Consider the following 18,360-nt stretch of genomic DNA (forward strand, 5'->3'; position numbering starts at 1 on the left):
CACCGGATAACCATGCAATTTACAGCATGTATGGAGTATCCTTCTGGCAAGCTGTGAGGATTTGTTCCACAAGAGGATGTGGGTGGGTGTACTTATTTACTGGCACTGTCTCTTTGTCCCTTTGTTCAATGTCAGTCCATTAAAGCTAAAACACAGGCGTTAAAGCTGTACTAGTCATCTGTGGATCCCTTGCCACCATTTTACTGCCACTTCAGCCTTATATTTGTGGACACATTGACTTTACCATTGGTAATCCATTGTGAGCACTTTGATAATGTGCTTTAGGGCACTTGACAAAACCAATGTTTGTTCCTTTTCAAGAGGAAATGAACAGTGACCTTTTACCCAGAAAAATGTAGCCATGTATGGTCACCCTTAAAAGAGAAGTATGGGTTTGAAGGTTTTTCCTCCATCATACTTACCTAGGTGGATGCAGCATTGGTCTGATGTTGTATCTGTACCCCTCCCCCCCCCCCCCCCGCCCGTGCATCTACACTGAGAACCAAGCCATTGAACATCACCCATGCCTCAGTTCTCACAGATCATAGAGCAGAGAGCTGCTGACTGTCCTCCATGCTCACAGGAGTTGTCAAGGGGTAGGGAGCTACCACCTCAGTCTCTCAGTGGCTTGCTGATGGGTGTCAGTCCAGGCACCAGGTGGATCCAGAGTTTATTGTTGTGATGACCGTGGTGCCTGGACTGATATCCATGATGTCGGCAGAGAGCGGATTTCAGCTCGCTCTCTCCTGAAAATGGGTCTCAGGAGTACTAAATGAACTACACTCCTGTGATCCATAGGAGAAACCCAGCCAAACAAGCTTTGGCTGAAATGCTCCTTTAAGCTACAGATGTGCAGGCACTAGGCAGTTGCAAATGATATGCCCTATATAAGATTTCTTAACCACTTAAGTGGCGTCATCACAATGGCATGTACAGGCACAAGCACGTACATGTACGTGCTTGCCTTCCAGCGGGTGGGGGGTCCGATCGGACCCCCTCCCACTGGATGCGGCGGTCCGTTTCGCTGCAGGAGCGATTCGGGATAAGGGGATGGCCGTTGGTTTCTGGCTATCCCCTCTCGATCGCTCCTGGCGAATGAGAAGCTTCCTCTCACTGTGTATAGTAAACACAGGCAGGGAGGAAGTGATGTCATTCTCCTTGGGGCGGTCTTATTGACCGGACTACGAGGAGAAGTGAAAGTAAGTGTGCGCCAACACTACACTGACATGTAGGCACACACAGGCACACAACCCCCCCCCCCCCTGATAACTGCAGCGATCGCAGAGTCAAGCCTGATCCCTGCGATCGCTAACAGTTTTTTTGGTAGCGTTTTATATTTAAATCCGGAAGGCAGTGCTTGGTTTTCGGGGTCCCGTACGTGGCTAGGCTCCCAAAAAGTCCCCCACATGTGGTATCCCTGTACTCGGGAGAAGTAGCAGAATTTATTTTGGGGTGTAATTTGACTTATGCCCATAGCATGCGTGAGCAATATATCATTTAGTGACAACTTTGTGCAAAAAAATAAAAATTGTAATATCCCTGCAACTTGTGGCAAAATATAAAATATTTCATGGACTCAACATGCCTCTCAGTAAATAGCTTGGGGTGTCTACTTTCCAAAATGGGGTCATTTGGGGGGGGTTTTGTGCTATTTTGGCATTTTATGGCCTTCGACACTGTGATAGGTAGTGAGGAGTGAAATCAAAAATTTGCACCCTTAGAAACCCTGAAGGCAGTGATTGGTTTTCGGTGTGCCGTACGCAGCTAGTCTCCCAAAAAGTCCCACATATGTGGTATCCTCGTACTCAGGAGAAGCAGCAGAATATATTTTGGGGTGCAATTCCACATATAACTATGGCATGTGTGAGCAATATATCATTTAGTGACAATTTTTTGTAAACTTTTTTTTTTGTGTGTCATTATTCAATCACTTGGGACAAAAAAAAATATTCAATGGGCTCAACATGCCCCTCAGCAATTTCCTTGGGGTGTCTACTTTCCAAAATGGGATCATTTGGGGGGGTTTTGTGTTATTTTGGCATTTCATGGCCTTCGAAACTGTGATAGGTAGTGAGGAGTGAAATCCAAAATTTGCACCCTTAGAAATCCTGAAGGCAGTGATTGGATTTCGGGGTGCCGTACGCGGCTAGACTCCAAAATGTCCCACATATGTGGTATCCCCGTACTCAGGAGAAGCAGCAGAATATATTTTGGAGTGCAATTCCACATATAACTATGGCATGTGTGAGCAATATATCATTTAGTGACAACTTTTTGTAAACTTTTTTTTTTTTGTCATTATTCAATCACTTGGGACAAAAAAAATATTCAATGGGCTCAACATGCCCCTCAGCAATTTCCTTGGGGTTTCTACTTTCCAAAATGGGGTCATTTGGGGGGGGGGGTTGTACTGCCCTGCCATTTTAGCACCTCAAGAAATGAGATAGGCAGTCGTAAATTAAAAGCTGTGTAAATTCCAGAAAATGTACTCTAGTTTGTAAATGCTATAACTTTTGCGCAAACCAATAAATATACACTTATTGACATTCTTTTTTACTAAAGACATGTGGCTGAATAAATTTTGCCCTAAATGTATGACTAAAATTGAGTTTATTCAATATTTCTTATAACAAAAAGTAGAAAATATCTTTTTTTTCTCAAAATTTTCGGTCTTTTTCCATTAATATCGCAAAAAATAAAAATCGCAGAGGCAATCAAATACCATCAAAAGAAAGCTCTATTTGTGGGAAGAAAAGAACGCAAATTTCATTTGGGTACAACATTGCATGACCGCGCAATTACCAGTTAAAGCAGTGCAGTGCAAAATTGTAAAAAGACCTCTGGTCCTTAGGCTGAAAATTGGTCCGGGGCTTAAGTGGTTAATATACTTCAATTTTAGATTGAATGTGCAAATTTGGACCTATGGAAGAGGGAGCAGTGATAGGCATTCCTAAAACTGGCTCATATCAGTGGAAAAAAGTGTTTTTGGCTGGAGAAGTCAAAAAGTGTGTATAGTCATACACTGATTGAGCATAACTAGACATCTTGGGGAAAATCACCTTGTGTCTGTAGATACTTGATTACTTGGAGCACATACATTGTAACATTGGCTATGGTTGAGTGGACTGGAAAATATGGTGGTGATGTTAGAATTCACATCTGTGCATGATGCCTATGCTGTGCAATAAATACATTGAAAGGCCTGTAGGTGGTGATGGTTGGGGTGTGATATAAAACAGCATGTTAAAGTTTTCCACCCTAGCCAAATATTGAGCCTAATCTTTGTCTGAGAGTTGGAACCTTGCACTATTTTGTCAAGCCCACTGATGTCAGCAAGTGTCTGTACTGTGGGCAAGCTTGATTTAACATTTTGTAATAGGTCTGCCACTATTTATGAACATCCTTCAAAAATTACACTATTATTGTTGTTTTTCAATTTCTATTTGGGCTGCCATTTATGGGAATTGTACCTGATCATTTCTGACCCTAGCAACTCCCCTGATCTGATGTCCCTCTAGTGTTCAGTTCTGCTAATGCATCACTTATTGAACTGTTTAATTCCTAAATGGCTCCTCTGCTCTACCCACACTCACACCATTAAATCCTGCCAGTAGGAGAGACCAAAAGAATCTAGAAAAGTTGTGCCCGCAAGGTAGACATAAAGAACATCCTCACATATAACCATCCATAGAAATCCCATGAAAAGAAAATAACAACAGTTTCTAAAAGTTTTCAAACATAAATATTATATGCAAGTCAGCATTCTAGTGCTGTAGATTTATATTTAAAGTGGAAGTAAACCCATCGATTTAAACAGTTAAAGAAAAAAGGCATGCTGGGAATGCTAACTGCACATTGGCTGTGCTCTCAGCCAAATTATCAAACCATCCAATGACTGGTGTCATAACGAATCACATGTGCAGCACCATAGCAGTTGAAGATTAAACAGAGGCAAAGATGGCAGCTTCCTTGGCTGAAAACGATAGGGGAGTTTACTTCCATTTTAAGATTTCCAAGGTTGGAAATGGTCATTTTACGGGGTGAAGATCAATCCTGTCAATATGTGGTTTTCCAGTTATACCCAGCAGGCTTTCTCTGATTTGTGGCTCTACTATAGCTGAAAACTACATGTTGTCTACCCATTTTAGTAACTATCAGCATTTTATAAGGAAAAGGTAGGTATAGTACCATTTGCTGTAGGAAATAATGGCTCTAAAGATAGATACTAGAGTTCAAAATAAAACCATTCTCAAGAATGTGTACCATTCAGTGTATTGCTGCTATACACAAAATGTTACATTAGGTATTCATTTAGCTCAGGGGTAGGAGATACTGCAGACACTCACAGCAAATAGAAAGAGATTTATGACCCTCCTGGGTGGTATTTTCCTCAATGTTAGAGATGTCTCTGGGGGATTCATAGACATTGAATAGTCATCTATTGAAGCTACTTAAACGATCAACTAATGTCTATGAGTACTTTAAAGGACACATGCCCCAAAATTGGGCAATTTATACTGAGTTCATTATAAAAATTCATCTATCAGTCATTTTCACTGAATATAACAAGTGAAAATTATTATGAGATCCAAAGAAATAGACTGTTGATTTTATGTTCAACGCTTGACTTTTCCTGTGCCTCACTTCTGGAGTCTCCATATTGGTCAGAGACTAGATATCATATATAAGACCAAAAGTAGTCTTGGCTGGCAGTAGGGGGAGGAGGAAGCCACTTGATAAGCCTATAACAGAAGCTAAAGTTAAGTTGTCTCTATTTTACATGTATACATTGATTTCTGTATTTGAGTATGAATGAAATAATGAACATCCCATTTACTAATAGTGAAGAACATCATTGTGAGAAGGTTCGTGAATATATTAGTCATTTTCAGCTGACATTACTGATCATTGTCGGGATGTGATCAACAGCTAAAGCGTTATCTCCGAGTGTTTACAGCAAATGACAATGACCTAGAGGTTGTCTTCAAGCCAAGAATAGAATCATATGTACTTTAGAACATTTAACGCTTTATGGTAAATAATAGTACAGCTCATTTTTTACATGGGGGTGATGAAAAGCAAATATTTTGCAATACACTTTACCTTCAATTTCCAAATACTTATTTATATCAATGAGCTTAAGTTCACTCCCATTACCACTGGATGAGGCAGCAGGGTTGCATTTGAGGGTTGATTTACTAAAGGCAAATTGCTGTTCTCTTTGCAGGGGCATTTTCACTTCGCAAGGTGATATTCCCTTAGCTTTGTGCATAAGGTAAAACTCTTACATCATCCAATCGTATGCACGCAAAATACAGTTTTTTTTCCTTGTGTGAGCATTGACTGTGCATTCTTCACATTTACCACATTACTTACCACCATATTATTAACTAACCTATGGAAAAAGTTCCTTGCAAAGTTAACAGCCTATTTGCCTTTTAGTAAATCAGCCTCTTAGGGTTCTTCCTTAACCTCCCTGGCAGTATGATTATTTCAGATTTTAGGTGCTGAAAGCGGTACAATTATTTTGCATGAAAATTTTGTGTTTTATATTGTAGTCCTGTAATTCTTAGGAATAACTCACTTAAATCTGTCCAAACCAGAGTCTAGTAGACATCCCGGGTATGATAAAGTTTGAAAAATGAAATCATAAATTATAATATAATAAATAACTATAAACAATTATACCAAATAATAATATAACAATAATAAAAAATATTCAATAATGTAATCAAATCAAAAACACTGAAATTTGCTCAGTTGCAGAATTATCACTGTCATTACTTTTCAGTATTTAATGACGGATCTCTCCACAAATCGCTATCGCTCAATTCTGCGAGTGATTCTAATTTATTATCGCTGTTTTCTAGCTGGTCTAAAACCATTTTTGATGTAAAGGGACAGTTTTGGTTGCTATGGACAATCTCCAGTTTTCCAGGCATAAAGAACAGTTTTTATATTATATAAAAACATGCAACAAGCACGCGGGACACTGGAGAAACCACTAGGGACAAAGGGGATGTGAAATAATTACATACAGTAATGTAATCTGTAAGATTACATTATACTGTATGTAATGTGGGAATTTTACTTTTTGAATTTGCAACGCTCGCAGGGAACAGAGCCCGGCGATGTGATAGGTCGAGCGGAGGACGGCTCGCTCGTACAGAGAGGGGACATCGCTGGATCCAGGGGACAAGGTAAGTAACCTCTTCCTGGATTCAGAGATGCAGTCCCGAGTCTTGCTCAGGGTTACCGCTAATGGTACTAAATTTTCACCCCGAGCCAGACTCGGGAATACCAGCAGGGGGGTTAAACACAGTAAACACAGGCCTCGAAAATTAAACTGAGGGGAATTTGAGCTATTCTGTATACAAAACAAAGTAACATTTTTGACATAGCATAAACTTTATCCACCTCCTATCCAGCCAATGTATATATACTGTATGGCCAGACAAGAGCAGCTCAATAGCACTGAATAACTCAGGATTAATCAGTTTTCATATGTAGAGTTACAGACTCTATAACTTTCACACAGATTAAATAATATATACTGATTTGGGTTATTTTTACCTAAGAAATGCAGCAGAATACATTTTGGTCTAAATTCACAAAGAATGATTATTTGCAAAATGATATAACAAAAAAAATGAATGTGTTTGTTTTAACCTCCCTGGCGGTACGATTATTTCGGATTTCAGGTGCTAAAAGCAGTACAATTTTTTGCATGAAAATTTGGCGTTTTATATTGCAGTCCTGTAATTCTTAGCAATAACTCACTTAAATCTGTCCAAACCAGAGTCTAGCAGACATCCCGGGTATGATAAAGTTTGAAAAATGAAATCATAAATTATAATATAATAAATAGTTATAAATAATTATACCAAATAATAATATAACAATAATAAAAATGATTCAATAATGTAATCAAATCAAAAACACTGAAATGTTCTCATTTGCAGAATTGTCACTGTCATTACTTTTCAATATTTGATGACGGATCTCCCCACAAATCGCTATCGCTCAATTCTGCGAGTGATTCCAATTTATTATCGCTGTTTTCTAACTGGTCTAAAATAATTTTTGATGTAAAGGAACAGTTTTGATTGCTATGGACAATCTCCAGTTTCCAGGCATAAAGAACAGTTTTTATTATATAAAACTGCATGCAGGACACTGGGCAGACCACTAGGGACAAAGGGGATGTGAAATTATTACATACAGCAATGTAATCTGTAAGATTACATTATACTGTATGTATAGTGAGTGTTTCACTTTTTGAATTTGGCACCGATCTCCGTCCCCGTGCGTCACAATGCTCGCAGGGCACGGAGATCGGCGATGTGATGAATCGAGCGAGACACGGCTCGCTCGTACAGCGCGGGGACATCGCTGGATCCAAAGGGAGAAGGTAAGTAAACCTCTCCCTGCATACAGCGATGCAGGGGTTACCGCTTTTGGTATAAAAATTCCACCCCGAGCCAGACTTGGGAATACCGCCAGGTGGGTTAAAATGTGTGGTCTTTTTTGCCTTTATGTAACAAAATATAAACAAAATTGGTGATTAAATACCACCAAAAGAAAGCTATAGCTATCTACTTTAAAAGTAGTTGTAATTGTCATACAGAGTGCAGTGACACACTGAAATCAAGTTGAAAAATGGCCTGGACTCGTAGGGAGTGAAAATGTCCAGGTTTGAAGTGCTAAAGTGTCACATAGGCCTGCTCCTGCTGCCCAGCTTGATATGCCTGTGCCTGCTTCCCAGGTTGATGTGCCTGTGCGTACTGCCCAGCTTGATGTGCCCGCCACCCAGCCTGACATGCCTGCGCCCGCCACCCAGCCTGACATGCCTGTGCATGTTGCCCAGCTTGATGTGCCTGTGCCTGCTGCCCAGCTTGATGTGCCTGTGTCTGCTACCCAGCTTGATGTGCCTGTGCCTGCTGCCCAGCTTGATGTTTCTGTGCCTCCTGCAAAGCTTGATGTGTCCGTGCCTGCTGCCAAGCTGTTCCTGTGCCCAGCTTGCTGTGTCTGTGCCCATTGTCCAGATCAATGTGCCCGCTGCACAGCTTCATGTGCCTGCCGCCCAGCCTGACGTGCCTGTGCCAACTGCCCAGCCTGACATGCCTGTGCCCGCTGCCTGGCTTGATGTGCCACTGCTCGCTGCCTCTGCCGGTTGCCCAATTTAAAACCATGGACCTTTTACACGCCCAGCTTGGTGTGCCTCTGTCTGCTGCCCGGCTTGATGCTTTGGACTTTCTTCATGCCCAGTTTGATATGCCTCTGCCCACCGCCTGGCTTGATGCCATGGACTTTTCTCAGCAGCGGCTAGTTGGAGCGTCCGGAGGCTGCTCCTTCGGGGGGTACTTTTAGGAAAGGTTTCACCTGCTGGTGGGGCTGTCAAACCTATGGATTGCAGTACTTATGTCCACCAGCTGGTGTCTCTTGGCAGTCTGGAACTACCAGGAAAGGTTTCACCTGCTGGTGGCACTATCTGATCCTTGGGCCGCAGTACTGGCATCCACCAGCAGGTGTTTCCCAGCAGTGTGGAGCCGACATTATCTCCTGGGATCAGGCATCACCTGAGACTGATTGCAGGAGATGTGTATTAATACCCGGCAAGCACTCACACACTTGCCTTGGTATTGTCCTTGAGCCCTGACCTCTACCTGCGATCATCTGCACCTGAAACCTGTACCTGAACCCTGTGTCTTGTACCTGAACCTGAACCTGTCCCCTTCTGTGACCCTGTTACCTTTAACTTTGACCTGCAGCCTGATCCGTCCATACTCTCCCTCTCCTGTTTGCTCCCTGTCCCCATCTGCTGATCTCCCATTGATGACCCTGGCCTGGCTACGTTTACGATTCTGGTGTTCCCCATTTATTGTACATACCTGTCCAACTGTTGTTATTTGTGCGTCTCTGTCTGGTAGTTGGTTTGTTGTGCACTGTGTTGTATTGGAGGTGTTGTATCTATATCTATTTACCCTAAATAAATTACATGATCTCATTTTACATACGTTTGATTTCCTCTGTTGCTGTCCACACAGTTCTGGTCACATCTGATTCATGACATCCACCTTAGTGTCCCTCAAGAAATATATATATATATTTTGCAGAGAATCATTAATAACATTCATGGATGACAAGTGATCCATAGAGTCTCTTAATTATGGAAAAATTAAAATGCAATGCGTGGTTCTGTCAATTAAGTATAATGGATTACCTCAGAAAGCATCTCTAGTAGTTTCATAGTTTTCTCCAAGCTTTTGTGTTGATTTTTTTGTGCGCTTTTATACTTTGCTCTGCACTGTATGTGGAACCTGCTGCCACATTTGTTTGGTCAGAAGCAGGATGTACTTGCTTTGATTCAACAACACTGGAGTGCACAGAGTCTTGTCTAGACATTTTGTACTATTAGACCTCTTTCACACTGGGGCATTTTGTAGGCGCTACATCGCTAAAAATAGTGCTTGCAAAGCACCCTAAAAAGAGCCACTGCTGTGTCTCCAGTGTGAAAGCCCGGTGTGCTGGCAGGACGGTAAAAAAAAGTCCTGCAAGCAGCATCTTTGGAGCGATGAAGGAGCGGTGTATACACACGTTTTTTTTAGGGGATAGTTTTATGGCATTTTTTATTAATAATTTTTTATGCACACTGCTGAAGCACACCCCTGGTGGTCAGATCTCTACTCTGGTTTAGAATCTATTCTCTATTAAATAGGTATGATTGTATCAATGCAACTTGATACTATTGGAGGAAAGTCATAGTGGCTCAGTAACCTGGATTAGGTCATCTCAGTACTGGCTCCTGTGAATTTAGATGGCAGTGCCAGGAGGAGTGGAGTGAGTGGGAGTACGTACCTGAAGCAGCACATGCAATGCTGTGTATGGCAGCACTGCAGATTGCTGAAAGAGAAAGCATGTGGCAGGTGACATCCTGTTTGTGGCAATGCTGTATGCAGACTGCGGAGAGGTCTGATGAGTTACTGCAGCTTAGCATGGAAGTGCTGCCTGTTAGCTGACAAATGGGAAGCACTATGACAAATTGGGCTTAATGATTGTCCCTGTCTCCAGGTTTTCACTGCCCCCTGGTGTGTGCCCTTCTGACTCCCCTTGGTGTGTGTCCTCCTAGCCCTCGTACTGTACCCTCCTGTCCCTCCCTGGTGTGTGGCCTCCTTACCCTCCCTGGTGTGTGCCCTCCTGACCCCCCCCGGTGTGTGCCCACTTGACCCTCCCTGGTGTGTGTCCTCCTGACCCTCGTTGGTGTATTCCCTCCCAGACCTCGTACTATGCCCACCTGACCCCCCTTAGTGTGTGCCCTTCCAACCCTGGTCTATGCCTTCATAAACCCACCTAGCGTGTGCCCTCTTGACCACCCTGGTGTGTGCCCTCCTGAAACCCCCTGGAGTGTGCCCTCCTGACCCCCCTGATGTGTGCCCTCCTGACCCCACAGGTATGTTCCCTGCTGACCCCCTGGTGTGTGCCCTCCCAAACTCCCCTGGTGTGTGCCCTCCTGACCCCCTTAGTGTGTGCCCTCCCGACCCCCCCGTGTGTGTCCTCCTGAACTCCCCTGGTGTGTGACCTCCTGACCCCATACTATGCCCTCCTGACCCCACTGGTGTGTGGCCTCCTGACCCTCGCTAGAGTATTCCCTCCCAAACCTCACACTATGCCCACCTGACCCCCCTTAGTGTGTGCCCTTCCAACCCTGGTGTGTACCTTCATGAACCCCCCTAGCGTGTGCCCTCTTGAGCCCCCTGTTGTGTGTCCTCCTACCCCCCTGGTGTGGGCCCTCCTGACCCCCCTGATGTGTGCCCTCCCGATCCCCTTGGTGTGTGCCCTCTTGACCCCCCTGGTGTGTGCCCTCCTGATCCCCTTGGTGTGTGCCCTCTTGACCCCCCTGGTGTGTGCCTTCCAGAACTCCCATGGTGTGTGTCCTCCTGACCCACCTGATGTGTGCCCCCCCGACCCCACAGGTGTGTTCCCTCCTGACCCCATACTATGCCCTCCTAACTCCCCTGGTGTGTGCCCTTCCGATCCCCCCGGTGTGTGTCCTCCTGAACTCCCCTGGTGTGTGATCTCCTGACCCCATACTATGCCCTCCTTAACTCCCCTGGTGTATGACCTCCTGACCCCATACTATGCCCACCTAACCCCCTTAGTGTGTGCCCTTCCAACCCTGGTGTGTGCCTTCACGAACCCCCCTAGTGTGTGCCCTCTTGACCCCCCTGGTGTGTTCCCTCCTGAACCCCCCTGGTGTGTGCCCTCCTGACCCCCCTCAAGTGTGCCCTACCGATCCCCTTGGTGTGTGCCCGCTTGACCCCCCTGGTGTGTGCCTTCCCGAACCCCCCTGGTGCGTGTCCTCCTGACCCCCCTGATGTGTGCCCTCCCGACCCCACAGGTGTGTTCCCTCCCGACCCCCTGGTGTGTGCCCTCCCAAACTCCCCTGGTGTGTGCCCCCCTGACCCCCTTGGTGTGTGCCCTCCTGACCCCCTGGTGTGTGTCCTCCTGAACTCCCCTGGTGTGTGCCCTTCTGACCCCCTTGGTGTGTGCCATCCTGACCCCCCTGGTGTGCCCTCCCGACCCCACTGGTATGTGCCTTCCTGACCCCCAGTGTGTGCCCTCCCACCCCCTGTACTGTGACCTCCAGACCCCCTTAGTGTGTGCCTTCCCGCCCACCGTACTGTGCCCGCCTTGATCCTCCTGTGCTTTGCCCTCACTCCCTGCACTGTTTCCTGCACTCTCCTTACCCCCTTTACAGTGCCATGCTGACCCCCCATACTGTGTCTTCTTGACCCCTGTCCTCTGTCCTTGTCACGCCCCATCCTCTGCCCTGGTGATGCACAGTCTTCTGCCCTGGTGATGCCCAGTCCTCTGCCTGGGTGGCCCCTGTACACTGTTCTATGTTCTAATGACTTCTTTCCTCTACCCTTAATCCCACTGACCTCTGTATGCTGCCCTACCTTTTACTGACCTCTGTACACTGCCCTGCCCGCTAATGACCTCTATACACTGCCCTACCTATTACTGACCTCTGTACATTGCTCTACCTACCACTGACCTCTGTACACTGTTCTGCCTACTCTGTACACTGCTCTGCCTACTCCGACACCACCCCAGGTGTGTGCCCTCCCAGCCCCTGTACTGTGCCCTCCTGACCCCCCTAGTGTGTGCCTTCAGGCCCACCGTACTGTGCCTGCCTTGATCCTCCTGTCACGTACCTGGTGGAGGAGCCCAGAATGCAGGGAGTGGCCTCTCGTAAGCCTCTGGCTCGAGAATCCCTGGAAGTGGGGACAGGAATTCTAGAGTTCAGAGGGCACAAGTGCCAAGCTGGTGAAGAGTAGAACCGGCCCTGGAGCTGACAGCAGACAACGGCAGGCACAGGTGGTCAGCCTGGAACAGCTGGTAGGCAGGCAGCAGCCGGCAGCGGGCACAGTAGGTCAGACTGGAACAGCTGGCAGGCAGGCAGCAGACAACAGCAGGCACAGGTGGTCAGACTGGAACAGCTGGCAGGCAGACAGCAGACAACAGCAGGCACAGGTGGTCAAGGTACAAGCCGGGTCGGTAACAGGCGGGCAGCAATGGTACACAGGAGAAGGCAGAAGCGTGGTCAAACAGTCCGAAGGTCAAAGGCTGGCAGCAAGCAGGCGTCGTCAGGAACAGGCCGGGTAACAAGAATCAGGAACAATCAGGAGACAAAGTAACCGGACACGCTGTAGACTGGACAGCACAGAGGCACTGTAACAGATTCCTTAAGTAGCCCTTTGGGCGCCAAGAACGGTCGCACGGCGTGCCTGCGCACGCCCGCGTGAAACCGTGCAGCCGTTCGTGACCCCGCGCATCCACGTGCGCCCGTTCGTACCATCGCGCACCCGCGTGCGCTCGTTCGCAACATCGCGCACCCGCGTGCGCCCGTTCGTACCTACACGCACCCGCGTGCATCCGTTCACGCCAACGCGCGCCCATGGATACCTGTTAACTCTCAACGAGAGGATTCCATGGGTAGGCCTTCCATAAACCACTGGATTCCGGAGACGACCATGACATTGCCCCCCCCAAGGGGCAGCCTCCGGATGCCCAATTGTGCCATCTTACCCGGATGGGACCTCTCAAAGGCAAGTATCAGTCTTCTGGCGTGAATATTGGACTCAGGCTCCCAAGAATTTTCTTCAGGCCCGTACCCCTTCCATTTTACCAAAAACTGGATTTGATTGCGTCTTCGCCTGCAGTCCAGGATGGATTCCACCTCATATTCGACTTCACCGTCGATGATCACGGGTTCAGGTGGAGCAACCTTCCGGCTGTCAAAGGGATCTGGAACGGCTGGCTTGAGCAAAGCTACGTGGAAGACAGGGTGAATCCGAAACGATTCTGGCAACTTTAGTTCATACGCCACATCATTCACCTTTTTCACAACTGGAAAGGGACCCACAAACCTTGGACCCAACTTCTTAGATGGACAGGCCATTTTCAGGTTCAGAGTGGATAGCCAAACTTGATCCCCGACCTTGAGATTAAGTTCTCCCCTTCTCCTCTTATCAAACACCTCTTTATTATACTTCTGGGTCTTTGCCATGGTTTCCTGCAGAAGCCTGTTGTTGGATCTAAAGAAGTCAAGATTTTCCTGAACCGCAGATACCGGGCATTCTGGAAGATCGTTGGACAGGAACAAAGGATGGAAACCATAGTTTGCGAATAATGGAGACTGTTTCGTGGCTGAGTGAATGGAGTTATTATATGCGAACTCGGCAAGAGGTAGTAAGGGGGCCCAATCATCCTGAGAGAAAGAAGAGAAGCAGCGTAGGTACTGTTCCAACGTCTGGTTCGTTCGTTCAGTTTGCCCATTGGTTTGAGGATGGTAGGCAGATGAGAAACAGAGATCGATCTTCAGGACCCCACAAAGAGCTCTCCAGAACTTGGACGTGAACTGAACTCCCGATCCGAAGTGACATTCGCAGGAATGCCATGCAGTCTCACGATTTCCTAAGTAGCCCTTTGGGCACCAAGAACGGTCGCACGGCATGCCTGCGCGCGCCCGCGTGAAACCGTGCAGCCGTTCGTGACCCCGCGCACCCGCGTGCGCCCGTTCGTACCATCGCTCACCCGCGTGCGCTTGTTCGCAACATCGCGCACCCGCGTGCGCCCGTTCGTACCTACACGCACCCGTGTGCGTCCGTTCGCGCCAACGCACGCCCATGGATACCTGTTAACTCTCAACGAGGGGATTCCGTGGGTAGGCCTTCCATAAACCACTGGATTCTGGAGACGACCATGACACCTCCTGTACTTTGCCCTCACTCCCTGCACTTTGTCCTGCGCTCTGCTTACCCCCTTTACAGTTCCATGCTGACCCCCCAAACTGTTTATTCTTGAACCCCTGTTCTCTGTCCTTGTCATACCCTATCCTCTGCCCTGGTGATGCCCAGTCCTCTACTCCACTACTGACCTCTGTACACTGCTCTACCTACTACTGACCTCTGTACACTGCCCTACATACTACTGACCTCTGTACACTGCTCTACACATTACTGACCTCTGTACACTGCCCTACCTACTACAGACCTCTGTACACTGCCGACCTACTACTGACCTCTGTACACTACCCTACCTACTACTTACCTCTGTACATATTCCAGATGAGGGTGAACCAGCATTTTGTAAAGGGGTAGAATAACTGATTTGTCTCTGGAATGTATTCAATTTTTACTGCATGAGAGTAGTCTGCTGGCTGTGTTAGCTGCAGCTTGGCGTTGCATGTTACTGCTAAGTCTGTAATCTGTGACAAGTTTGCTTGTGCGTCAGTATGTTACTGACTATGTCTGCAGACATGTTTCTGGCATGTCAGTATGGTGCTAATTTTATATCTGATTTGCTGTTTGCCTGTTTATTTTGTTTAGTACCGATTTTGTGTTTGCTGACATGTTTTTGGTGTGTATGTATGGTACTTATTGTTTACAGTACTTTAAATAAATGGCTTATAAAAGGATAAAAATTGATAAAAGTAAGTATATAAGCTGTAATGATGTTCTGTAACCTTTAGCAACCAATAAGTAAGTGGTAATGATGCACGGTAACCTCTAGCATCCAATGTGAGCAGTAATGTTATGCTGTAACCTCTAGCAACCAGTGAGTGGTAATGATGTGCTGTAACCTCTAGCAGCCAATAGGTGAGTGGTAATGATGTGCAGTAACCTCTAGCAGCCAATCATTGAGCAGTAATAATGTGAAGTAACCTCTTACAAGCAATCAGTGAGCAGTAAGCATGTGAAGTTACCCTTTAGCAACCAATCAGTGAGTACAGACCAGTTCTTTATGATTACATTATTAAAGCTTTTAAAAAAGGTCTACGTATTTGTTTTTTTTGTGATGTTTGGGTGGAGAGCGAAATTGCATGGAGCAGGGTCCAATCCATATTAAAGATGGCCCTTCATAACATAAAGCTATTATAAGCCTCCTTCCTGCTACATTCAGTCTGATCCAGTCACATTCTCCGACTCTCTGCTCCCCCTCTCCACAGTCTGCATTCAGCACTGCCATACACAGGATGTCACCTCCTGTTTCAGCCATGTGGCCCTACTTTCTTCTTCCCCTCTCCGTAGTCTGCATTCAGTAATGCCATACACAGGATGTCGCTTCCACTTTCAGTAAAGTGTTCCTACTTTCTCCACTCCTCGCGGCGCCGCCCTCCGAGTTCACATGATAGTACTTACTGTCAGTGAAAACTGAAAACAACATTGGGTGGATATACAGTACATTGGCTGCAATGTTGATTTGTGGCGGGAACTCCTGGGGACTTTTCATAGAACCCTAGGGTACTGTAAAACCTCAGTTGAGAATCCCTGATTTAATGCTATTTCTACAGTAATTGTAGAAAACTATTTTTAGGGGTTCCCCGAGATCTCAAACCTTTTGCCAAGGGTTTCTTCAAGGTAAAAAGGTTGAGAAACCCTTCAGTAGATGTCAGTATTTGTAATGTTCAGCCTTGTTCTATACCATCTGACAAAACAAACAAAGTTGTACTGATCTCATATTCATGTTGCACTGGACTCCAGAATATACAAAGTAATCTGAATGTTGGCTATTGTTTTCTTTACAGGTAGAGACTGATGATCAAGTGCTGACAACTTTCTGTGGAAAGGAAAGTACTGACACAGAGCAAGCTCCAGGCAAGCAAGTAATCACATCTCCTGGAAACTTTCTCAGCCTTACTTTTAGGTCTGATTTCTCCAATGAAGAACGTTACACCGGCTTTGATGCTCACTATAGTGCAGTTGGTAAGGTCTCTTTATTTAAACATATAACTAGCTAACATAAATACTATATATGGTTTACCACTTGTTAAAGTGTTACTACACCAAAAAATGTTGAGTTTTGTAGAAATGTTTGTGGATTCTAGTGATGGCACAATCTGCTTTGCTTCAATTTGTCCGGTGAATCTTGTTTGAAATTTAGTCAACCTGAACTTAGAGGCGAAATAAAAAAAAAAATGTAAATACCAGTGACAAGAAGGTCTTTTGATATGTATTTGTATTAAAAATACAAAAATCCTTTAAATAACATGTTTTGTTGACACCTTAAAGCTGTGAATGGTTATAGAACAGCATTGTTTTCCATGTGGTTCTCAGTGACAGCATACATTTTCAGTTTATATTTGACTGTGGATTTGGAATATATTTTTACTTTTACAATTAGCTTGACTTATATGCAGCACCACCCCAATCTGATTCATTACAGTTTAAAAAAAGGCTTCTTTTTCAGATAGCTTTAGCAGTGACACATGCTGTTTCATCCAGTGATAATAAGGTTGCTTTGACTGGCATATTGAAATTGGCCAGTAGTTCACTGTGGCTGTCCCTGTTCTTACTGATGAAAATCTGTCCAGCTGCTAGCCAATTTCTATCAAGCCCTCATTACGAATTAAATGAGAAGTAAGGCCAAAGCTCTTTTGGTCCTACGCCTGTGGGTCACAGGAGTGCACTTACTTATTGTGCAAAATCATAAAGTGAAAAATACAGTAAAAGCCATAAATTAAGTCCTCTTAATCTTCCAAATCAATAAAAGTCCAAGGCCGTCTTTAAGGCAGGGCAAAAGAGGAAGTTCCCCGGGCCCAATCATTGGTGTGGGGCACAAAGCAGCTGCCCCTTAACCTTGAGCCCACCCTGCCCATGGTTGCCATTGCCAACAGTATAATTTGCAATTGCAGGCACTTCCTTCAAATGACTCTGACAGCGCTGGGCAGGTGCCGCAGAAGGAGCAGTTGGCTGGATTTGCCGCGATACTGCTCCTCTAGTCCCGGCTGCAGCCCTGTCAGTCATAGCGGAGTGATGTGTCCTCCACCTAACATCATACAGCTTCTCTTCAACTATGGGCACTACCACTGATGTCCTAGCACACGTGGCAAGCATGGGGCCATCCGCTTCCTCGAACCCCCGCCCCACTGTGACAGTTCTATTTTGCCTTTATCATAGAGAAAGCGCCAATGCCACTCCGCACCTGCCTGCTGTGAAGAAGGAGGAGAGAGATGCATGGGCTGAACCTACTGTAGCTCTGGTGAGAGTCCCACATACAGAGCACACACGAAGGGGGGGAACTGCCGAGAGGGGAGCACAGCACAGCACTACTCTCACTATTGCCATTACTGGGGCTTTTCTTTCTAGAGGGTCTCTAAAATAGGAGGGGCCTCTGGACTGGAGGTAGTAATCCCTCTATAGATGGGCCCCTGGACTGGAGGTAGCACTTTCTTTTTTTGGAGGGCCTCCATAAAGAAACTTCTACCTCCAGGGGCCCCTCCATAAGAAGACTGCTACCAACATTTCACAGGCCCCACCATAGGGAGATTGCAACCTTCAGTGCCAGGGCCCCTCCATAGAAAGATTGCAACCTCTAGTCCAGAGGCCCCTCCATAGAGAGACTGCCACATTTAGTTCAGTGGCCCCTCTATAGAGAAATTGCCATGTTTACCTCTAGCAACCAGTAAGTAAAATGGTAATGATAAACAGTAACCAATAGCAACCACTCAGTGAGCAGTAATGATGTGCAGTAACCAATAGCAACCAATCAATGTGTGATAATGATGTGCTGTAATCTCTAGCACTAGCCTCTAGCAACCAATCAATGAGCGGTAGTGATGTGCTGTATCCTCTAGCAACTAATCAATGAGTGGTAATGAGTGTTGTAACCTCTAGCAACTAATCATTGAGCAGTAATGATGTGGTGTAATCTCTAGCAACTAATTGAGCAGTAATGATGTGGTGTAATGTCTAGCAACCAGTCAGTGATCGGTAAGGATATGATGTAACCTCTAGCAACCAGTCAGTGACCGTAATGATGTGCTGTAATCTCTACCAACTAATTAGTAAGCAG

At 45.8% G+C, this 18,360-nt stretch overlaps 1 protein-coding gene across 3 annotated transcripts in view; it reads left to right on the plus strand.

The window, feature by feature from the left end:
- Window positions 1–18,360, plus strand: part of MASP1 (MBL associated serine protease 1) — a 145,163-nt gene that overhangs the window by 27,013 nt on the left and 99,790 nt on the right. For all 3 annotated transcript variants that reach the window (XM_077487570.1, XM_077487571.1, XM_077487572.1), the window contains exon 3: window positions 16,094–16,271. In XM_077487570.1, the coding sequence (XP_077343696.1) occupies window positions 16,094–16,271 (178 nt within the window). The remainder of the gene's footprint in view (window positions 1–16,093; window positions 16,272–18,360) is intronic.

Source organism: Lithobates pipiens, unplaced genomic scaffold, assembly GCF_037356315.1.
Source record: "Lithobates pipiens isolate NorthernLeopardFrog02 unplaced genomic scaffold, aLitPip1_a1.2 Scaffold_18, whole genome shotgun sequence".
NCBI classification, from domain to species: Eukaryota; Metazoa; Chordata; class Amphibia; order Anura; family Ranidae; genus Lithobates; species Lithobates pipiens.